The sequence below is a fragment of the Genypterus blacodes genome, unplaced genomic scaffold (genome assembly GCF_046128005.1).
Source record: "Genypterus blacodes isolate CSIRO-AG114 ecotype Tasmania unplaced genomic scaffold, CSIRO-AGI_Gbla_v1 ptg000139l_1, whole genome shotgun sequence".
NCBI lineage: Eukaryota > Metazoa > Chordata > Actinopteri > Ophidiiformes > Ophidiidae > Genypterus > Genypterus blacodes.
Window position 1 is genome coordinate 864,444 of NW_027466941.1, and position 23,049 is coordinate 887,492.

A 23,049-nucleotide genomic window follows, 5' to 3' on the forward strand; every position below is an offset into this window, starting at 1 on the left:
ATGTGCACACCATTCACACATGTCGAAGTCAAGGACATGTACTAATTCAGTAATTGATAACTGTTCTTTTACGATCTTGCAAATGACTTTCGCTTGTATTAATAATTCATTTGACTTGAGAAAGCCATGCACTGTGGCTTAATGGAATGGCATGCAAGTCAGTTGCAGTCAAACTGAGCCATTGATTATTTTTATTACCACACTAACGTAATAGGGAAATACATCAATTATAAAAACGTAATAAACGCATACATGAAACCGAGAGAAATTAAACCAAACGTGATCACCCTTTTGAGGACTTGTTTATTTTTTGGTCCGGGCAAGTTGTTGGCCCTTCATACAATTCAGTCTTATTTGAACATCCACGTGTTGATTTCAGTTTTAACCTTGTTAGTGTTATTAGTTCAACACTTACTCTCCCTTCTCTTCCAGAGCGCATTCATCCATGTACGGGCATGTTTACATTTTTCCCCGCATTCGGCTTCCTGGGTGGAGCAACAAACACAGGAGATACCGAATACGTCACAGCCCTGCACCACACGCACGCGCAGTGTAGATTTAGTCAAATAAATCCTCTCTTTTACCCAGTTTATAAAACGCTTCTATCATTTTTATTGTCTAATATAGATTACTATCAGGTGATAACTCAACAATAACGCCTGTACAGTTAGCTCCTTGTTCCTGGGTGGCACTGGGGGTAGGTTCCCGTTCTATGACGTCACTGTCCCCTCCTTGTGTTACGGACGTAAACTCTCCTCAAAAACTACAACTCCTCTCCGTCTCTACAGCTCCAGGGGGCGGAATAAGGAGCAGTCGCCACCGAAGGAACTGCCTGATTGTGACCGAAGCAGGAAATAAGACGGGAGGTCAGTCACTGAGTGGTAAGGGAAGTAAGAATTAATAACACGAAACGTCTGTTTTGTCTCCTTGTTTGCTTTTTGGCTTCGTTTTCTTTGCTGCAGCAGATCGTCAGCTGTTAGCTTGTGAAGGCTGACAGAGCCTCCTTATTTGTGTGAGCCGCGGGGTTTCACAGCTCGTCAGTCAAGATGAAATAGTTTTATATTATATCTCACTTGTAAGCAACATTGTGGTTATTTACATGCGACATTCGCTTATATAACGCTTGTATTACCGCATTATTCACGCCATAAAGACCAGATTGTTTTCTCTCGGGGAGCCTGAGAATGTTCGAGTGACGTTTAGTTGGGAAGTGTTTTGCCTTCCATTACAACAAATAGATATTGTGTCTTCATGTCATCCACCCCTGCAGCAAGTCACACCGTGGTTCTCAAGCTGTGTGTGTATAAGGGGCCACCTGTGGTATCTCAAGCCCAGCCCCCCCCCCCCCCCCCCCCCCCCCCCCCCTTCCTCAGGTGGCAGACCACTGAAAATTCATGCAGGAAATCCACTGAAACGGAAATGAATGCACAATTTGTGACAAATATAGCAAAATATTCACTGTTGAAATATGGTCAATTAAGTACCAGTTATTAAAGAGTTAAGTCTTTTCTTCATTCTGAATTAGACAGAAATAGAATCGTTTCACAAACATCTCCATTTCAGTACAGCACGCGTGAGTAATGTTGGGTGTCTTGTCGGCGAGGAGGTACCTGGATGTTTTGGATTCCTGAGACTCTTTGTTCAAAGCCTTTAAGCTATTGAATAAACATAGAAACTATTCCTTCCTTTAGACGGAGACCCCCCCTTCAAACGCCCTTACAGATCCTTGGAGGTCCTTATGGTCTTATTGATTATTAACCAAACTTTGCACTCTAATCGTTTCTGTCTTCTGTCATTTCAGTATCTCAACCGTTTCACGACACACTCCTGGCTGAGGAACCTGCCGCGCCTGTCTGAACACGCCTGCAGCAGCAGGTTGAGGGGAGCAACCTCCGTGCCGTGCGATGGCTCTGTTGACCCTGCATAGGACGCCGTCCGTGTCTACCACTCCGGTGAGTTCATTCATACGCTGCGTTTCACAATAGAAACGGGCCGGTTTGCATAATAGCTGCTACTTGTTGTTCGTCTGACCACAGCTGTCGCCAGCTGGTCCCTCTAAAAGCTCCTAATCTCTGAGGCTGAAGAGCAATTGTTGTCTAGGCTGCCCTTACTGGATATCACGACCACGCTCACCTGCACGGCGGTGCTTGGGTTTGGTTGCGTCACAACGTCTCTAGGCTGACAGATCAGAGGTCCTTTGATGTGACTGAGCTCGTGTTTGCCTACAGTGTGTTGACATCAGAGGTTGATTGCATTATCTTCTGTCTGCTCTAAGCTTCACTGCCACTGCAGATGTTTCATGCATACGTACACAATGTTTACACCGTCACATCAGCCTCTGTGTGTGTGTGCGTGTGGTGTGTGTGATCTTTATCTCCTCTTCTTGCATTCTTTCACTCATCTGTGAAGAAGTGAACCTGGTGTTTGAGGCCTTTAACGTTTTTTTGCAACTGCATATTTTTCACTGAATCTTGTCCTTCGATCTTAACTGGTGTTCTCCTTCGTTCTGCCCGTCCTCGCCTCTGTCAACTTCCCCTCTCCTCTTTTCATTTTTTGTTTTCAAACTTCACTGTCTGGACTTGCCAGTTGCATAACAGGTAAAGCCACTGTCTCAAGTTTCTCTCTCCTTTTTGTCCCTTGTAGCTACTGCTTTCTCTCTCTCTCTCTCTCTCTCTCTCTCTCTCTCTCTCTCTCTCTCGCACTCTCTCTCTCTCTCTCTCTCACTCTCCCTTTGATCCCATTGAATTCCTCATTTGTTTTGTATCAGTGGCCTGTATGTCAGTCAGCTCAGTGTCTCTCTCTCACTCTTTATCTCTCCTGCACCACATTTCAATCCCAGAAGTTGCCAGTTTTGCAGTTTTCCAGCCATTTGTGCCGACGCTTCCACACTTTTCACACAGCCTTTCCTTCCCGGTGCTCCAACCAAACGGGATTTTATCATGTAGTAGACTTAAATAACAAGCGCCAGAGCCAGAATTGGCACAATCAAGACCTGAAACACAGAGGAGAGAGAGTACATCCACAGTTTGGACAATAAGACGGGAGGGACGATCTCTGGAGCACCACGTTATCAATAAAGCTATTAACGTGTCTCAATGCTGCACCTTGTTAAGAGATCTATTCACAATCACGTGCTCCAGGCCTAATCCCTGGTAAATCACAACACACGTAGCTTAACGCAGGGCTGGTGGCTGTGTTGAAAAGACGCAATCGTTATTAGATAACATTCCATATATTCCATTTTTTAATATGGCTCTCTTTTGATTTGCTTCATATTTTAAGGACGAATGCATCCCGAGAAGAGGCAGGCTTCAAAAAAGGTAGCTGCACCTCAGCGTCACGTGTTTGAGTTATGATGGTTTTATTGTAATCTTAACAAAAAATCTGCAACTTTTTCCGTTCCTGATGTAAAAATAAGCCGTGTCTGGTTCCAGAGAGAGCTTTGCCCTCGTCAAGGGAGCCGTCCTGCTGCTGGAAGAGAACGAGAGGGAGGGGAACCATGAGGAGGAGGAGGAGGAGGAGGAGAAGACGCCACCCGAGCAGACAGAGCCGGCGGAGGGCGGGGCCAGAGCCTCAGACACGCAGCACAGACACCTTCACGCCATGTTGGAGCTGCTGAGGCCGGAAGACACCATCCAGCTGGTGAGGCGTCCCGGCCGCTCACCTGTCGCAAAACAATCGATAAGAGAAACCGATCTGGGAGCTGCTGGGTAGAAAGTTGTCCTACAGAAAGTTCTGATCGTAACGTTGAGATCGCTGTGTTATTGAGTTACACATTTATGCTGACTCAGACTCCCCACATGTAACAGATACAGGATATTTAGGTTCATTTCCTCCAGTTAGTGATTATAGAGCAGGAATACAAGCAGCTTTTAGTGCAGCAGCTGCTTTAACTGCTCTTTTACCACGTGTGTTTCTAAAAATAAAGAAAGGATGAAGCATTACTGACGCAGATATATGAACTTATTCCAGCTCAAGTTCATTTTTCAGCCATACTTGGATGAACTGAAGCCCACTGGCGCTTGAATGATGGAGAAAAGCTCATTTGTCATTTTGCTCCCTAGAGTCATTCTCTTTGGTAAATAGCCAAAGTGAAAGTAAAGAATAATACAGAATTTGTAATGAATTGCTTACAGCAGTGTCACCCTTTAAAGGACTTATAACCAATAGTTGCGTGACTCTGTAAACATGACCTTTGACCTTGCCGATTAGAAAGCGAAGGAAAGGAGACTTAACATCTGTCCGGCCGTCGTGCCACCACAACCATAAGAGGAAATGGCGACGTGTGTGTGTCTCGTGGTTAAGATGTGGCTTCTGTTTCCCCTCCTTGCCTCTAAACGTTCAGGGACATTGTTCTCCCTGTCCGCTGTCTTGCAGGCGGTTCAGCTGGAGTCAGTCAGCCCGGTCCGAGTCAGATATCTGATCGTCGTCTCCACCCTCAGTAACAAGCAGGAGAGCATCCTGCTTGGCATGGATTTCCCCGCCTCTGACAGGTGTGTGTGTGTGTGTGTGTGTGTGTGTGTGTGTGTGTGTAAAACTGTGATAATGGTGTCAGAGTACAGAAGATAAGACCTCACTTTAGTTAACAATTACATTCATTTGCTCTGATCTCTTCCTCTCCTCTCCTCTCCCTCTGCAGCGTTCAGTGCACCATCGGCTTGGTTCTGCCCGTATGGAGCGACACACAGGTGTACCTGGACGGAGACGGGTGAGACACACGGGGAACGACCTGTAACGCACACCCAGTCACAAGGTTGAGGACTTTATTAAAGCGGCAGCCACAGGCGCACGCTGATGTCCGGGACGCCGGCCAGAGATAATATGAATGATTAATGTTTCTGTTTTTGGGAGTTGAATCATTGTCCACGAATCACATCTGCTGCCATCGCTCACTCACTCCTCTTACATAAACGCTTAGCTCATGTGTTTGTGTAGTCCAACTTATTTTCGATTGCGGGGGAAGTTTGGCTTTATGTTAAGGTTAGAGAGAGAGAGAGAGAGAGAGAGAGAGAGAGAGAGACGACTGTAAAAACACAAGCGACTCTGTGGAATTGATTCATATTTCATCTTGACAGTTGTGGCTGTTTTCTTGGCTTGTGGCGACGCTGAGCCAAGTAAGGCTTTTGGTGATTTGTGGGTGAAGAAATGGAGTTGTTCTTGGACATATTAGTATTTCACTGGATGCCAAGAACCTGAGGTGATATGTGGAAACACAGCCTTTAAAGCCCTGTGAGAGGGGACGAGGTGGACACACACACAGACACGGACTCTCTCCCAGCTGGACCTGAGACTTAGAAGCTTGGTTGAATCGCACCTCTCATTCTGTGCCTCTCTCTGATCCTCCGTCTCGCTCGTCACGTCAGCCGTCGCTCGCTTTTACACTGAAATATCTGAAGTCTTTCTGTGCCTCAGCTGTGTGATGCATCACAAAAACACTTCCTCCTTAGCTTCTCCTTCTCTGATTGTATTCTTCGCCTCTCTCTCTCTCTCTCTCTCTCTCTCTCTCTCGCTCTCTCTCTCTCTCTCCCTTTCAGTGGATTCAGCGTGACATCTGCAGAGGCCAACAGAATCTTCAAGCCTGTTGCCATGCAGACAATGTGGTGAGCGCCGACACCCCGGCACAGTAACACAGCACGTTATCATTCACGTCTGTTCAAATGAGTCTTTTAACCATCCGTCCATCTGCGCAGTCAAGTATCCAGACTACTAATGGAAACATCAATAATCAATCACTTGTTGAAAGCCCAGTCATCAGTGCGGACTCTTCTTGTCGTCAGGTCGGTGTTGCAGGTGTTGCACGGCTGCTGTGAGCGAGCGGTGAAGGCAGCGGTGATCCCAGGCTGCGGTCTGGATTGGGCCAAGCACTACTACCAACACATGGAGTCTGACCGCTTCTGCCTGAATGAGTGGGAGGTCATGAGAGACCTGCAGTCGGTGCGGAAGGACAGCAACGGGAACAGGTACGCGTCCTTTTAGGCTTCTTCGTCATCAGCCCGTCATCCGTCCTCTTAGCTGATCTCTGTTTTATTTCACGTGTGCAGCTCACCAGACAGACTCTCCAAAGAGAAGCTCATCAAGAAGCACCTGATAGACATCATGAGCACGGAAGACATAGAGAGCCTCACATCCAGAATGGTGAGTGACACCCACGTCCACATGAGGAGAGACGGTTCTGTCCCGCCTGGATGCTGACCCGACTTTCCTTTTGCCTCCGTAGGTGAAAAACGCCCTGCAGGCCAAGCTGGGCTTCGACATAAAGCCTTTCAAAGAATACATCGACAACGAGACGATGGTCACCTTGGCGCAGATGGACAAACCCTGCAAGATCTTTGACTACCTTTACCTGGTGAGCGAGCCTAGACAGTCAGCTCCATTTTAACACTTAGAGGGCGGCCATATGCTCGCTTTTGGGTCAGTAACTGGCAGGAAGTGAGCTTTCACCACTGTGTTGTTGGTCGTGTGACTCTTACTTCCCCTTTTGTGGTGTTTCGTGTGTGTGAACAGCGATAGGGAAGATGATGCTGCTGCTCTGGCCTTTACTGAGCCGCTCTGTCTTTATCTGCTTGCAGGGCTCTGAGTGGAACGCAGCAAACTTCGAGGAGCTTCATAAAAACAAGTCAGTCTGTCCACTGGACTCTTGTGTCTCGACGTGGAAAGTCTGAGCTTATTGACAGGAAGTGTTTTTCCTCTCCGGGCTCTTAAGTTTGCAGCTTTGTGTTTTGCAGCGTTGGCTACATTCTGAATGTGACAAGAGAGATTGACAACTTTTTCCCCGAGTCCTTCACTTACATGAACATCAGAGTGTACGACGTGGAGGCCACTGATTTGCTCTCCCACTGGACAGACACGTACAACTTCATCAACACTGCCAGGTAGCAAAGTGTCCCTGCATGCATCTGACTCACTTTCAGATCATGTTTGCTCAGCGTATATGAAGAATTTCCACTGTTTACCAACCTGGAGAGCTCAGTCAGAGTTTACGGACCTGCTGAACCAGTTAGTTCTGCTATTATTCAGATGATTCAGCTTCATAGACGCTTCAGATATGGACTGATCTGAAACGTTTGTGATCGACTAAACACAACTTAAATCCACAAATACTGTAAGTGAAGGAGCTTCTCTCGTTCTGTTTTATGCTTCAGGAAGAATGGACAGGCGGTGCTGGTGCACTGTAAGATGGGCGTGTCTCGCTCGGCGTCCACGGTGATCGCCTATGCCATGAAGCAGCAGCGTTGGCCTCTGGACGTGGCGCTGGCCTACGTAAAGGATCGCCGGTCAGTCGCCAGACCAAACGAAGGCTTCATGAAGCAGCTGCAGACCTACAACGGCATCCTCACCGCAAGGTCAGACATGGGAACACGTGACGATCTACTGTGCTATATGTGTGTGTACGTGTGCCTTGCGGGTGTATAGCATGTGAGTGTGTTCTCTTGTCATTCCAGTCAGCAGCGACACAGCGCTCTCTGGAGGCGCAAGTCAAGAGAGCAAAGGAAGATGTCTCTGCAACGGGAGGACGGAGGGGAAGAAGACGAGGATGACGATGACGATGAGGAGGATGAAGGACTCGACAGTGAGGAGGAAGTGGATGGAGAGAGTCCAGATGACAAAGATGAGGAAGAAGAGGTAAGACGTTAAACATACATTCTGTGATGGTTGTATGTTGATAGCTTTCCCTCACTCCTGCTCGTCCCCTGGTCTGGTGCACATCCAGGTCTTTGAGTCCAAGTCCAAGCTCCAGTCTGAGCAGGACCAGGACCCTGCAGTGACGGGACCACAAGCTGGAGCTCCTTCCATCACGATAAGCGAGCCAAACAAGGTGAGAAAGACCCGGTGATGTCATCTGCTCTAGCTCGTCCCTGCTTCTTGTCTCATTGCTCCTCTCCTTCTTCTTCATCATCTTTATCTCTCATCTGCAGATGCCAGCGAGTGTTAACCGCAGCGGCAGGATGAACCTGTTCTCACTCATGCAGTCCATCAGTGAACAAGATGATGACGAGCAGGTAAAAGAAACGGAGGAAGCCCCTCACTCCTAATTTAAATGTTGCCGCTCAAACACTCGTGCTGATCCTTTTATCCCGCCGTCGTCACAGCTGCAGGGTGCGAGGCTGTCGCCGCGGCAACCGAGGCGCGGAAGTGCACGGCGAGGCCTGATCCACCAGCGAGAGCGCGTGGACATCTCCCCGGAACCCCGCAGCCTGCCCGACTCTGCCAAACCCTAACGCGGAGGAAGGAGGAGAGAGCGCGGAGGGGACAGTAAGGAGGGAGGAAGGAAGGAAGGAGAGAAGAAAGGGAGGGAGGGAGGGTGAGACAAACATGGTGGTGAAGAAGACAACAGCTGTTCACAACTGCTCACCTGATCATTATTGTTCTATATGCCAAGGTTTTATATTCTGATACTCTGTGGCTTCGCTGTACGTTTTAGCTCATTTGGCAGGTGATGCAACTCCTGATTTGATTGACAGGTCTTTGCATATCTCATAGAGTCGACGGTTACGTTTCGTACGGCTGCAGTATTGTGAAACCAGTGATGAAATGTGCATTACTGTACAGTTTATTCAGTGTTTGTTTTTTAGAGCATATTACACCACAATTATCTCTCTCTCTCTCTCGCTCGCCCCCACCCACCCGCTCGCTCCCTTCCTCTTATCAAATCTATGCAATTGCGTTCTGTTCCACTTTCCTCTGTAAATACAATGTGATGCAGTTTTAAGATGTATGTAATTGTTCCTCCTCATAGCAACAATCCCTCGTTTCTTCCACCGCGTTGATCATGGATGGTCGAACGTCCACACACACACACCCTCTGTGTGTGTGTGTGTTTCTATCCACTGTCAGTTACTCGCAAACGGAAGGATTTTACCCTCAGACGAGTGGATCTGAGCTTTGCATGATGGACCGAGTCAGGGCCAGTTTGATGGTATGTGTGTGTGTGTGTGTGTCGGGAGGCCAAACGACGTATTACAACACACCAATTCCTATATTATTGTAAACTCTCTGGAGTCAATACGTGGAGGATCAGCGTGATATAACTTATTTCTTGCCAGTCTCTGAGGTCACGTCCACATAAAGTGTGTGTGTCCTTGCTGTACGAGTGCCTTTGACCCCAGCGATACTGATTCCTGTTTTTAATCTGTGACTGCATGCATGTGTGTGTGTGTGTGTGTGTAGTTCTGCTCCTTGCCTGGTTGAACTTGTTCTGCATGTTGGCATAAAGTCAGTTTGTGTCTTTATGATGAATCGTGAGCATGTTCTGTTTTTTATACCTACGTGAGGAGAAAAGTATTCAGGGTTTTTGCCGCCATTCATTCCGTTTTATTCTGGTGTGGATTTTAATTTCGCACTAACTTTGCTCTTTATCTTCTATCTTTGTAAAAAAACCCAAACATCTTGCACTTTATATAATCCCACACGGTCCCCACTGCCTGAGCCAACACCATGCTGTACCGCCTCTGATCTCTGCGCCTCCATGTGTTCTACTCCACACTGTCTGCGCCCACACTCTTGTTTACATTCAGCACGCTATGAGTGACAAAATAAAATATCACAAGTTAAAGGTTTCTATTTATTTATTCAATAACGCACCAGAGTACTGCTGCAAACGACAAACATCACAATGCTTTTTGTGATATCATATTTCTGTGGTGGTGACGTCCTCCTGTAGAGCAGAGCATTACCTCACAGGTTACAGAGCGACAGGTTACACGACGTGTTTGTTCATTTTACAAAATAAAAGCGTGACAAAACAAAACAACATTCAGGTCCCGATGTATTTCCTCCGCGGTTCGCTGAGGACGATTCCTCCGTCCTTCATGGCCGTCCTGAAAGACTGAACCTGTGGGAGAAGGCATAAAGAGAATGAACGCAGTGTGAATGAAGCTCATAACCCAGTGAGTTAGTTTAAATGGCGACTGCGTTCCATCCTGTGTGTACTCACGGCCTCGGAGCGATACTGCCACGGGATGGCTCTATAGACCATCCTGGTGATGCCGGCCTGTTTGCATCGATGTGCCAACACCTCGCCCACGGCCTGAGACGCTGCCACGCACCTCGTGGAGGCCAGTTCCTGCTTCACGGCCCATTCTTTGGTGGAGCAGGACAACACGGGGATGGGAGAGCTGCTGGAGAACACCTCAGCTGTCACGTGGTGCTGAGAGCGAGCGAACACTAATCTGAAAATGGAGAGAGAGAGAGTGGGTGGGAGGGAACTGAGCTTTTGCAAGTTGCTCTTATATGGTCACAGGCAAGAGGGTCTTAAGGCGCCCCCTAGTGGTTAACAGGCTCTGCAGTGCTTCAGATCTGGTGTCTCAAATGCATAAATGAGTGTGAGTCAGATTGAGCAGAGAATGTAAACACCACAGAGGGACACATACCTATGGTAGAACTCCCTGTGGGGCCAGGTGGTCTTCCAGCCTCGGTCCTTCACTGCCAGCGCCATCTGCTCCAGGTTCCGAGGGTTTCGGTTCACAAACGTGGGGCTCACAACTTCATTTTCATCCACACTGGGCTCAGGCTGAGATGCTGCCTTGCTCATACACCGAGCTGCATGAAAGGGAAAAAGTGAGACTACAACAACCGGGCCCTGAGGAGCTCCACAGAGCCCCACAAACACATCACAACTACATGAGATCTGTTATCGCTTAATTATTTGAAACAGAGCATATGAACTTTGTGACATTTAACAATAACAAATATATATACTGACAGGTATTAGATTATAATCTGTGTAAATATCAATGTGATACTGTCGCTGTCATCCTAGGCTGCTTTTTTATAAAACAAATTCAGTTATTTTTCCTCTCTTCTTTCTTCCCTTTCTAAAAGAATTAAATAAGGCAATACAACTATTAAAAACCCGGTTTTGTCAGACATTTAAGCTTTTATTTTGAAGCCCAAATTACAAATGTTAGCAGTATTCAATCGTTTTTACGTTTATTTTTGAATTCAAAACGGCCAAACGAGTTACACTGTTCAGTTCAAATTTTATTAAAATATTTATAAAACAGCATGCTTATTTACAACTATAACTTATTATGTTTCATAAAATGATCTTTACCTGAATTCACGGTCAGAATGTGCCGAGTCTGACCGAGCAGCAGCCGAACATCTCGACATATTTGGCCCAAAGCGAACATCTTCTCCTTTATCTCTGTTTACCTCATCAATGTAAACTATCGGTCGGATAACATGTGACCCCCTGAATAAAACAAAATAACATTTACAAGCTTTTAATTGGAATATTCGGTGACATGTGAAGCACCATCACTGACATTCGGACAACATCCGCTCTAGCTTGTGTGCATGTGAAAGCAGCCCTGACAGGAACAAAAGCGGCGCTTTAAGTTCCTACCACAAGTGTTACAAACACATCTTGTACATCTCTCTCCATTTTGAAGTACATTCACAATAACAATGAGTCAAATGAATAACAAATTATAGCGGGACTTTGTACCTTATAGATATTCGTTAATGGCCTTTATACATACAGGTTTTCCTCATCTTCCTAGAGTTCTTTGGTTGGAGTCAGGAATTTCCTGATGTTGTGGACCTGTAAAGCCCCTTGAGACATTATATGTGATATTGTTCTATAGAAATAAGGTTGATTTGACTTGGCATGAAAACAACAAGCTTGTTTGTCTGTAGCTGTGCAAAGGTCAGGGAACTTGACCTTTAAGGCATTACTGTGTTTACTTCCTGATTATGAATAGACTTTGTGTTTGTTGTATTTGTTTTGAAAGTTGTAGTCAAGCATCAAAATGTTTCTCATGCTTCTCCTTGAATGATTGTGCACAGACACAAGATTAAACAAGAAAAAAAATCATCTTTTAATTTCAGTTCAAATTGGATTCATTTTACAGTGCAACGCGGCAGGAAACAAAAAGACACAGCATCAAGGCAGAGTTAAGTCCAAAGGTGTTGGCGGAATGATAAAACAAAACATCGGTCCCAAAAAATGTCCAGGATTGCTGAGCTGAGTCTAGATATCAAACAAGGCACAAGGAAAAACCTTTAACAATAAATATCTGTTGTGTTTTGTGCTCAGACCACCAACGTGCATCTTTGGTTTATGATGAAAATCATTCAGATAATCACTGACAAATCATTTGGAGAAAACCAAATAGGACACAATCACACATTCCCTTAAACCGCAGAACAGATCCTGACATGCTTCCCTTATCATAAGTGATGCCTCCAATATAAGCTCATACACTGAAAAGTAAACATGATTCATCCTTTCTTCCTTGGAATACATGGGCCAGAATTAATAAATTTGATTTTAAAAATGCGTCAGGGAATACAAAAGTATCTTTCTCTAATTCATGGTACAGGGACATTGTTCACATTCTGGTAAGATGAAGCAATAACAGTCTGTACCATTATCAAGTGCAAGTTAATTAAATACTTTTTTTAACACCAAACCAGGAAGACAAGTCAATCTGAAGTGAGTGGTTATGTTCCATGAGCTCATTTAGATACTTAAAAGTTATCGTGAACATGAACCGTTTGGCCATCCTGATGGATCACAAAGGATCTGATGAGTTGATCAGAGCCGTGAAGGAGAACGGGCTCAGCTTGTAGCCGGTTCCGCTGTAGAACTTGTTCTGAAACTCCACCCTGTGGGAGAGAGAGGAGCCGCAATGTCAACTCACATCGGCAAGAGAGAGGACGCAATATCATATTCGCGCATGTACTTTTACACCCATCCCTCCCTCCCTCCATCCATCAATTCCTCCCCTCTCCTCCTCACCAGTGCAGACGGAGGGCGTGCAGAAAAGCCGAGAGACCCTCCATCACCAGCAGGATGGAGACTGTGAGTATGGCGAAGAAGGCAAAGACCACAAAGAGGACTACAGATCCTACATAGCCCTTCCAACTCAGGCCAATATGGATCACCATCACCCACAGCACCTCTGACAGCTCTGTGGGGAGACAAACACTCACTGTCAGACATCGCCGCCTGGGAAAAATGTGTCACGTCTATGAGGAAGTGGCTGAAAATGAATAGGATGTGTGTTTATAGCTTGGAGAGGAAGTTTGTCTGTGTGTGTGTGTGTGTATCATGTGAGTATGCCACATACGTGCGTGTGCCAGACTAAGAGCCCATAGTCGGAGGTAGGAGGCGGTGTTAGAGATGCAGCCTAAGCAGTACTCTATGGTGTGGATGGCCTGATGCATGAACACGTCTGCAGCATCAAACTCCTGCAGAGGGCAAACGTCCATGTTTACATCAAAAAGAAATCACCAGAGAGCAGCGGTCAATCACTCAGACGCCTCGTTTACCTCCTCTTCAGAACTTCCTCCCTCCACATCTCCTTGTTGAGCGTTGATGGAGGCCTCATCAGCCACCAGGGGGCGCCGATCTTCCACCTGACGGTGCACAGAGTCAGGAAAATCTAAACAAATTCCAGCGAATTGTGAGTAAAAACAGATCAAAGCGGAGTCTAACCGTTCTGTGTCTTCTCTTTTTGTATGTGAGGTATTCGTGCGTGGGCTTCCCCAGTAGGAGGACGGGAACGGAACACACGGCCAGAACCACCAGGACCTTCTGCACTATCAGCTACGCAAAGAGTTGGAGACACAGAATGTATGAATGTAATTGTAAAGGTTTGTTTTGACCAACAATAAATAGCTCCAGCAGATTCAACCTGCCCACCTGTCCCGTGTAGAGGGGAGGGTTGTCTGGGTTGTCCGTGAACAGGAACATGTCTATGAAGTGGATCAGGATACTGGGAGCAAACTTGGACTGGTCAGGAGTGTAGGCGATCCACTTGAAGACCACCATGAACACCAGGTAGCCAAACAGAGTGAGCATGAAGAAGAGCTCTGGGATGAGGACCAGGAACACGCTGCTTATTTTGCCAAAGTGCCTGGAGAAGATGAGGAAGAGAAGATGAAGAGACGGCTCGTGACACAGATCTTAAAATACAAACGTTCACCACACACACACACACAGGGCACTTACCAGTAGTTGAAGAATGACAAGCAGACTCCGAAAGTCATGTGAATGACGCCTATGATGACGGACATCTTCATCTTGTACGAGTTAAGGAAAGTCAGTTTGTTGTTGGCCAAGCCCCAAACCTGAGCGGTCAAAGCAAAGCGAGGGGGAGAGAGAGTGTGTTAGAGTGAGTTTAGACAGTCCAGATGATTGGACGGGACAGTGAGGATTCAGACGGCCGTACCGGGTCGATGCCGAACGGATAAGGGCCGACGAAAACGCCATTCACAACGGGATTCATGGACAGGTACTGGTTCTGTGCCAGGACTGTAGAACTGGTGGCAAAAGAGAGAAAAACGTAAGATGGAGCGGAAGGCAGAGAGGAAGCGCTCCAGGTTTGGTCCATGTGCGACGCGTCCTCACTTCCATTCGTTCTTCTCAAACATGGGGCCCACGTGCCAAGCGGAGCTGAACGGACTGAGGCCTCGGCTGAAGCACTCGTTGTAAATGGCGCCCGTGTACACAGAGAACAGCCCCATCAGCAGAATCAGATACCTGCCTCCAAACATCATCCTCCAGATCTGAGCCACAAGGACAGAAAGACAAAAGCAATGGTTCCATTTCAACTCATTGAGTGTACGAGGTTAAATGAAAAAAAGGCTGAAAGAATAAATCAAAAGCACAAAATCCATACTTTAAGTCATCCTAACTGTTTCAATATGACCAACGCCGCCTCGATTCAAACTCTGGGTGTCTTCTGAATCATTACCTCGTTGTTGTTGTTTCTCAATTTGGGGTCCTTCTCCTCCAGGACCATCCAGAGAGCAGCCAGAGTCATCAACAAGCCGTGACCCACGTCCCCAAACATCACAGCAAACAGGAAGGGGAACGTGATGATGGTGAACAGGGCTGACAGAGGCGGAGAGGACAGAGAAGTTAACCCGTTAGAAGACTAACTTCTCCTGAGCCGCAGCGTTCCCCGGCTCTGCCTCGGACCGACGGCTGACGTGTTTGTGACGGTATTTCCGCGTACCTGGGTTGACTTCTCGGTAGCTCCCCACTCCGTAGGCGTCCACGATGTTCTGGAAGCCGGCTGTGAAAGAGTTGATGGGGTAGAGGGTGGGCGGGGGGGTGGAGGAGGGCAGGCGGTTGTAGAAGGAATCCACGCCGCTGCCGCTCTTCCTCTGAGTCGGATCAAAAAGAGAGAGGGAAAGAAAACGAGGCTCACAAAATCTGCAAATCCATCCTGATTGTTCATCAACAAGCCTTGCTCTGGTTCCACCTACACCCACTCCCCTGTCCCGTCTCTCACCCCCCCCTCTCTCAGGGCGCTCTGCAGTTCCGGCAGCTTGCCGACGGGACACCAGGCCTCGGCTATCAGGCATTTGTCGGAAGGGCTGCAGAGATTCAGCACCATCTGCACCGCCTTGCATTTCTGAACGCGCACCTTCCACTGGGGCAGCACGGCGACCGCCCGCATCAGCAGCTGCTGCAGGAAGCTCTCAGTCTGGGCCAGGACCTGGAGTTTGACAAGGGACGGGAATCAGAATCGTTGTCTGTGGAGCTATTCTAAATGCAACACGGCGGCAAAGCAGAAGGTGAACGCTTGTGACGGTGTCGACCAATACTGGCTTACTGATTTGATGTCATCAATTCTGCCTTTGAGGCCAAGGAGGATCTCCTCTCGCTCAGCCGTGCTCTCTGGGTAGGTAAAGGTCTGCGTGCGGAAGCTGCGCGTAGAAAGAAATGAAAAAACATATCAAAGAGTTTCCAGCGCGGCGGAATTGAAATGTTACCATGTTACAAAAACACTGTTACACACCAGTCACATATCTTCTTGACTTTCTGTCCAATCTGCTCTCCCCAAAAGGAAATAAGGAAAACTGTCCACTGCACCATTTCACCCTGAGAAGACAGAATGAGACCAAGTCCACATATAAAGTTAATCACATGTGACAAATAATCAGAGGCAACACAAACAACGTTGATCTCTATCTCTAAACCCTGATGTCGTGTTTAGCTTTGCCCCCCCTCTCACAGTGTCCGGGTGCTCCAGCCGCTCGTCCATTTCGCTGAAATCCACGATGATGTAACCGCGACACGCTCGCCACAGCAGCCGCTCAAATGCGGAGACTTTCCAGGGAAGAACCACTCCTGCCACAAAACTGAGAGAGGAGATGGTTTACATGCATGTATATATATATGCTGTATATACACATACAATCAGTCAAATAAGACGTTTATACAAAGATAGGACATGGACAAAGAGGAATTGTACCTTAGGTGGACATCTCTGTGATTATCAAACAGCCCTTGGGTTTCCGGTGCAGGTGGTTCCTGTTGGAAGAGGCAAAAGATGAGACATGCAGTTTGTGTAATGACCTTGACCTACAACTGAAATCCAGGTCTTACCCCCTGTGAGGCTGTGAGAAGGTGTGTTTTAGTCAGGACTCCTTGGTACTGAGCGAGCTGGGTCAGCTGTGCTCGAAGGCTGTCTCTGTTCCTGGACACCTAGAGTGAGACACACAGAGACACACACACACACACACACACACACACACACACACACACACACAATGAAGGACTTACAAACCATCAAACAGCCGAGTTCCCTCTCTTCTGTCGTTCTGCTCACCTCTCTGAGCTCCCGGGCCAGCCTCTCGCTCTCCTCCTCTATAGTTATCAGGTCACGAGGTTGAGGGGCAGACGGGGTCGGGCACGGGAGAGGGAGGCGACCCTGCAGGGGAGGAGACAGGGAGCGCTTGATCTCCTGCTCCAAGAAGGCTGAGGGAGAGACGGGTCACAAATAAGTCAACATCAAGGACAACAACAGAAGAACAATGAGTCATACGGTGCAGTTTATGGTACAGAATGGATTCTACTTACTGAACGTCTTCTCCAGTTCCTCACATCGCCTGACCTCCCCCACAAATTTCCTTTGAAAAGTGTTCACATTGGGATTTAACTGAGTAGGGAAGTAGAGGAAGAAGGCAAATCAGTTACTCATGTTCGTCTGATCTAATTACTCTGTTGTGTTCCTTCATAGCAGCCATATCAGTTCACCGCCTCATTAAGGCCGCGATCGCAGCAATCTGAAGTGTGTGTGCGCTGAACTGGTGTAAGAATAAAGGTCACAGGTCAGGATGATCAAAATATACATTATCTCTAGGCTAGAAATCATCTTTTAGAAGATTCCAAAGTTCAAGGCTTCAATGTTACGTATAGAAAACTGTTCTGACCCGCTGACCCAGTTTCTCGGGGCTCAGCAGGCCGTCGCCCTTTGTGTGGGACTCTGAGCCGTATCGCCGCAAAATGCTGAAGCGGGAATGTGACGAAGAAACGTAAACGGGACTCACGTCTCTGAACTCGACCAGGCCCAGTTCTCCCAGCTCGCTGACACAGTTGTAGGCCGAGCCGGACTGGAGGAAGAGCTGCACCAGGCACACCTCCTCGCTACGGAACATGGAGCCCATTGCAGCCTGAGAGACGCAAAGGCATCAACCAAATCAGGACGTGGTATTATCCTCCAAAATATCAGGTTGACAAAGGAGGGGAAGGACTTGTGTGTGTGTGTATGAATGAATCGAAACATAAAAAGGGAAGTGCCAAGTTTTTCTTAACCTCCTGACTAAGTGTGTGATGATCAGGTGGGGTTTCCATTATTGTACAATGTTCAAAGTTCGGTGTGTTGAGTAGAAATCTTACTTCCATGTACAAAAACAGTTAAGAGTTAAACTCATGCCAAAATAAAAGGAATCGTTGTTGGAAAAGCGCCAAAATGAACAATGACATCAGTGAACATATGACATTCATTTTGTCAGACAGTGACTTGAGTGAACAAAGAGTCCGACTGTTCGCCCGTGTGGTCACATTACAGCTACAACGTCTTCCTCATACTTGTCAGTGCACACAGTTTCACTTTGAGAAAACATGACATTGTCGCAGAAACAACAGCGGCATTTGAGGTTATGACGTTATATTCTACACACATTTGACAGGTAATGTAAGCTTTTGTTTTGATGAGAACGCGGTGAGGAAACAAGCAGGGAAAGTGAGGAGATACAGAAACATTGTAGTTTAATGAATTGGGATAAACACCGTACGTGTGTTGCTGTGTGTATGTGTGTGTGCTGCCCTCTTACCTGTTGTCCGTCAGTCTGTCCAGCTTCGTACCGACGGAGATGCCCGCTATCCGCTACAGACGAGCTGTGTTTATGTGAACTTGTGTGCGGTTCGGTCTGGGACTTCCCGTTTGCGCCAGCAGTCACGTTGCTGCGAAATCACGTGACTGCTGATTCCGTTCTGGTTTTTGGCCACTAGATGTCGCTGTTATGTCAGTTCCGTAACCCCCAACAACCAGAATACATTTTCAATGACAGCACAAGACAGAGTTTATTGTCAAACATGGGGGAATGTCGTTCTGCCGTGTCGCCATTTTCTTACTTTAATTAAAACATTGCTTTCTTTGGCCAAGAACTCGTTTTCAAATTTGGGTATGTTAAAATATATCTATTTTCTTTAAGTGATATCATTGCCACTGTATTTTATATTTAAGAGTGTAAGTTATGCAAGTCCCATCACACCGGTTGGTGACAATTTTGTTCTTGGTAAGCAGTGTTCAACTGTAAGCTGAAGTGGACTTTAAACTGTTTTCTTTCATTTTTGTCTTTCAACTTTCTGTAGTGTGTGTAATATTGTATTTTCATGTTTCCATCTAAGGAGCGGACAGACATCTTTTTCGAAACAAGTGAGACCAGACAATGCTTTGAAGTTGACAAATGAATGGGATTACAAAAAGATATTTTGTTTTATTGTAAAAGAACCGGTGCAACAGGTAAAAGTAAAAGGTACATAACTGAAAAAAAAAGACAAGATCAATTGAATAAATCAAAAGTTAAACTGGGGGGAGTTTCAACAAGACTTTTCCACTGTTCATATGTAAAATCAAACACGTGTTCTTTCACCTTTAACGTGGCTGCAGCTGCATCCCGCTAAGATTGCCTTTCATTTTTATTCTGGAAGGAATGAAGCTGGTCTGGATTTAGAAAGATTGCATTCACACATTCAACTTATAATTCCTCAAAAAGGTGTACGACACTTTGCGACTGAATAATCTCCACGCATACACACACACAGAAATTCTACAGTAGAATCGTAATTGCTGGAAATCCTAACAGGAATATTACAGAGGCTCATGTTTTAAACTCACATTGTCATCAAACACGTTATCCTAACCGGACTGTCAGGGGTTCAAACAGTAGGCTATTCCATCAAACACTTTCAGTGTGTTTGATGGACTTGTCAGGACTAACTTAAGAAAAAAAAAAAAAAAAAAAAAGACGCAAAGATGACAGATTTCTTTTTTTTCCATCTACAAATTACAGAATTATGCCAAGTTGAAGCCCACGATTAATAAGTGGACACAGATGCTTCCTCCCTGATCTCACTCCACCTCCTCTTCTCCTCCAGAATCTTAACCCTGTTTTCTACAAACTGTAAAACTTGAGACTTCTGTCCATTCCCGCAGAGCTGAGGAACTGAGCGTTCTCCCCGAAGGCCACGCCAGTCACCAAGCCTGTGTGGTCTGCAAAGACAAAGAGGAGAGACAAAAGTCAGAACCAGCTCCCAGCAGCAGATGAGACAATCCTACATAGCAAAGACACACGGGAGCGTTTGGTTTTCCTCACCGGTGAAGTTGAGGACCTCGGACCACTGCTTGCAGACATAGACCCGGATGTCGGACCCTCCGACCGCCAGGTAGGTACCGCTCTGGTCAAAGACGAGGGACTTCACCTGGAATGGAAGCGCACAGAAATTAGTAATAAATAAACACACACACAAAGGATGATTGTCGCCTCAATTGTAGTGAACTCGACCTTAGGTATATTTCTCACCTCATAGTTGTTGTCCAGAGTGATGGTCTTGAAATTCTTCAGTTTCCTCAAATCCCACAGTTTCAGAGAGCTATCCTGGGCCCCTGCAGCAAAGCACGGATATCAAACTTCAGCCTCAAGTTACTTTGGCCCAAGTGTCCAGATCAGGACACTGATGAATAACTAATGATTCATTTACCACAGGATTCCATCATCACAAATGAAAAGCATTGTAAGCAGCCCTTACCTGTGGCCAGATAGTATCCGTTCTCAGAGAAAGCGATGGAAGTGACAGGGCCTGAGTGGCCGGGGAAGTTGGCCACGTTGGTGCGCTCCTTCAGATCCCAGATCTTGATTTGGGAGTCGGCAGTGCCGGTGCCGAAAATGAGACCATCAGGGTGGAACTGAGCGCAGGTGAGAGCTGTGGGAGACAGAGAGACCTGATGCCACCTGGAATACAACGCTGAAGACAAACACACACGTGCTCAGAGTAGCAGAACACACGTCTATACACCAGTTCTTACCACATCCAGCACTTTCATCAGTAACCTTGGTGAGCACTCTGCCTGTCTGGATGTCAGAGAAGGCCCAGTACTGCAGAGAGAGAGAGAGAGAAGGAGACTTGAGCACTTGGAAGCTTTCGAACACGTTAAGTGACCGCACATTGCTCCAGATGCACACCTGATCCTCGGAGGAGCTGAGCAGGTAGTCCCCGGTGGCGTGGAGGGAGAGCCCGGTGACGCCCCCCTCGTGGGCACGCACCACCTGGACACAGTTGCCCCCAGTGACGGACCAGACACGGATGGTGGTGTCGGGAGAGGCAGAGAACACCACAGACTAGAGAGCAGACGAAGGCAGGTTTAACAGATCAATCACTTGTTCACATCAGACCGTTTGGCTGTAAAGTCGGCCAGGTTGCTGTTTGATGGAGGGAAGAAGGGAAACTGACCTGGGATGGATGGTAAATGACAGAGGTGACCTTCTTGGTGTGGCCCTTGAGTGTGGCCACAATTTGCTCCTCGCTCTTGTCAAACACAACCACGTTCTTATCAGCTCCACCTGAAACGGCACCAGAGGGCGGAGTCAAATCAAAGACGCCAAAGAATGAGATCGGAGACGCAGCTGAGGACGAGGGCGAGTGGGTTTACCAGTGAGCACTTTGTTGGTGTCGGAGGGACACAGATCCAGAGACAGGATTCCAGGAACGCTGGCACTATGGAGACCCTGAGACCGAGAGAGAGCAGAGCCACATGAAGTATATCAAACTAAACCAAAACCACCTGACTGACAGAAATCCATTAAGAATGGGACAGAGACGAGCTCTTACAGCATGGGAGGCCACTTGGCGATACTTGCTGAGATCCTCGCCTCTAACCAGCTCCTCTGGGACCGTCTTTCCTCTCTGAAGAAACAAACAAAAGCAATTAAAGCCTGGACAACTACACAAACTGAGGATATTGACGAACACGTTGGCGCAACGAGGCCAAACGCGAGGCGTGACATCATCGTTACCTTCTTCCTCTCTGTGGTGAGGATAGTGGCTTTGTCTTGGAGCTGAAAAATTAGAAAACAATGCAAGTTCAAGCAGCGAGATCGCATCTATTTAACACTAAAACAAAGAAAACAAAGTTACAGGTAGAGGAGAATGTAAGTACGGCTGAGCTTCACCTTCTGGATGATCTCTGGGGTCATTCCGACCTGTTCGCTGAGCTCCATCGGCTCCCCGGCACCCTGAGGACACAAAGGAAAGAGTGTAAGGAGTAAAGCTGAGTGAGAGGACGAAGATGGTCGACCGACTGAGCCTACGAGCAAGGCACTTACGGCGGCGGTGGGCTGAGAGGCAGGGGCCGTCTGTGGAGCGACCAGTCCGGCCTGGGGCTTGAGCGTGGCGAGAGCTGGAGAACGGAAACAGGGAAGGAAAGGTCAGCACAAAAACGTGAGTCGAAACATTTGTCCGGGGAGTGGGATCCGGTTTCTGCTTTACCCTCTCTGGCGGCGGTGACCTCTTTGGTGAGCCGAGCGATGACTCTGCAGGCGGCGTCGTGCTGGTAGAGGGCATGGGAGAGCTCCTGGCGAGTCGTCTGCAGCTGCTGCCTGAGGGTGAAACTGTGAAGCATAACAGCATCCTGGGAGGAAGAAGAAGAAGAAGAAGAGGGAAAACGGTCATGAGAGTCACTTTGGAGAGGTCTGACGTGTTGGAGGGAACATCACTCACCCACTCATCCTGGAGAGACTTGAGTATGGCAGGAATGCTGGTTGCAGACGGAGCCTTTGGTCTGATTGGATGAGAGACTGAGACACAAAGGACAAATCTGAAGTTAACAAAGCAAAGTAGCTCCGTTGTGATGTTATCACGCTCTATCTATCTCATGTATCTGGGTATGGATAAACATCAAAAGCCAATGATCAATCACGATCACCATTTCATAACAGAGGGGCTCAGTATTTCACACGTGATCGATTTTTAAACTTCGATCACTTTGATTATCCTCCATCTTTAATACAATCACATTAAACTACAAACATAGCATTTACGTATTTTAAAGTTGTGGTTTTGTTATTGATCAGCATCCAGCGGTGTGCAGCGGTTTACCTTTGATGTCCACGAGCTGCTCTTCGGACAGCGGCTGTCCGTTCATTGGGTCCGTCCCGTTCTCCGCGATGTACTTCTCGATCAGCCGGCGCTCAAACACCTGGTTGGACACCGGGGAGACACACGGGTGCTCCGGGACCTCATTGGAAACTGTAAAAACACGCATTAAAGACTTTAAAACAAGTCGTTAAACTGCACCGACTAGCCTCCATTTGCAGAAGAAAAAACGCGGCACTGCGTGGCCGCCAGTGTTAGCTAAACTAGCTAGGTGGCTAGCGTTAGCGCGGTGACTTGCTAGTCCATACAATCCTTCCCGGTCGTCTCCTGCGTTCATCTTTACTTACTTGCACAAACCAAAGACATCTTGCCAACGCTCTCCTACACGTCGCTTCTGAAAATCGAACTCTGCTCGGCCCCGATGGCGGTAATATCAGATCTACACTTTAGTTATGTTTTGCTGAAGTTGGAGGTAGCACGCTGTCCTTTCATTGCCGCTACAAAAGGGGTTTGCTTCCTCTTCTTCGGCGCTTTCTTTTCCGTTGCTCACAGGTGATCTGCCGCCCCCTAGCAACTGAATCGCGCCTAACACCCCCTTGTATTAGCCAACACCGCACAATTGACCAAACTTTGACTAAAAACACGTGATT

At 47.2% G+C, this 23,049-nt stretch overlaps 4 protein-coding genes across 5 annotated transcripts; 1 reads left to right on the forward strand and 3 right to left on the reverse strand.

Annotated features, from left to right (window-relative positions):
• The first annotated feature begins 753 nt into the window (after positions 1-753).
• On the forward strand, positions 754-9,360 carry LOC143011972 (protein phosphatase Slingshot homolog 3). Of its 2 annotated transcripts, none has more exons than XM_076164995.1 (17): positions 754-881; positions 1,802-1,952; positions 3,283-3,320; positions 3,435-3,642; positions 4,378-4,493; positions 4,640-4,708; positions 5,535-5,600; positions 5,778-5,960; positions 6,042-6,135; positions 6,218-6,346; positions 6,570-6,616; positions 6,726-6,872; positions 7,143-7,343; positions 7,443-7,623; positions 7,712-7,816; positions 7,917-8,000; positions 8,091-9,360. In XM_076164995.1, the coding sequence occupies exons 2-17, from the start codon at positions 1,905-1,907 to the stop codon at positions 8,217-8,219; spliced, it is 1,845 nt and encodes a 614-aa protein (XP_076021110.1). In that variant the 5' UTR covers positions 754-881; positions 1,802-1,904; the 3' UTR covers positions 8,220-9,360. The 2 variants fall into 2 exon arrangements, with proteins under 2 accessions (XP_076021110.1, XP_076021111.1); XM_076164996.1 differs by having other exon boundaries at positions 760-866.
• A 188-nt stretch (positions 9,361-9,548) lies between these two features.
• mrpl18 (mitochondrial ribosomal protein L18) lies at positions 9,549-11,288 on the reverse strand. Its single transcript, XM_076164999.1, has 4 exons — positions 11,054-11,288; positions 10,371-10,539; positions 9,935-10,169; positions 9,549-9,832 (listed from the first exon to the last, which is right to left on the reverse strand). Exons 1-4 carry the CDS (start codon positions 11,130-11,132, stop codon positions 9,755-9,757), a joined length of 561 nt encoding a protein of 186 aa, XP_076021114.1. The 5' UTR covers positions 11,133-11,288; the 3' UTR covers positions 9,549-9,754.
• A 519-nt stretch (positions 11,289-11,807) lies between these two features.
• On the reverse strand, positions 11,808-18,202 carry LOC143011970 (V-type proton ATPase 116 kDa subunit a 3-like). Its single transcript, XM_076164993.1, has 21 exons — positions 18,079-18,202; positions 17,293-17,415; positions 16,823-16,901; positions 16,572-16,720; positions 16,349-16,447; positions 16,215-16,273; positions 15,975-16,101; positions 15,759-15,841; positions 15,573-15,666; positions 15,249-15,455; positions 14,970-15,120; positions 14,706-14,845; positions 14,360-14,517; positions 14,181-14,271; positions 13,961-14,079; positions 13,652-13,865; positions 13,445-13,555; positions 13,279-13,365; positions 13,077-13,197; positions 12,746-12,917; positions 11,808-12,612 (listed from the first exon to the last, which is right to left on the reverse strand). The coding sequence occupies exons 2-21, from the start codon at positions 17,407-17,409 to the stop codon at positions 12,519-12,521; spliced, it is 2,472 nt and encodes an 823-aa protein (XP_076021108.1). The 5' UTR covers positions 17,410-17,415; positions 18,079-18,202; the 3' UTR covers positions 11,808-12,518.
• A 757-nt stretch (positions 18,203-18,959) lies between these two features.
• On the reverse strand, positions 18,960-22,924 carry prpf19 (pre-mRNA processing factor 19). The gene is made up of 16 exons (XM_076165006.1): positions 22,747-22,924; positions 22,403-22,552; positions 22,025-22,101; positions 21,794-21,935; positions 21,631-21,704; positions 21,478-21,540; positions 21,322-21,363; positions 21,137-21,211; positions 20,958-21,033; positions 20,759-20,868; positions 20,491-20,646; positions 20,334-20,403; positions 20,057-20,230; positions 19,831-19,913; positions 19,624-19,729; positions 18,960-19,520 (listed from the first exon to the last, which is right to left on the reverse strand). Exons 1-16 carry the CDS (start codon positions 22,763-22,765, stop codon positions 19,423-19,425), a joined length of 1,515 nt encoding a protein of 504 aa, XP_076021121.1. The 5' UTR covers positions 22,766-22,924; the 3' UTR covers positions 18,960-19,422.
• Between the last annotated feature and the right edge of the window lie 125 nt (positions 22,925-23,049).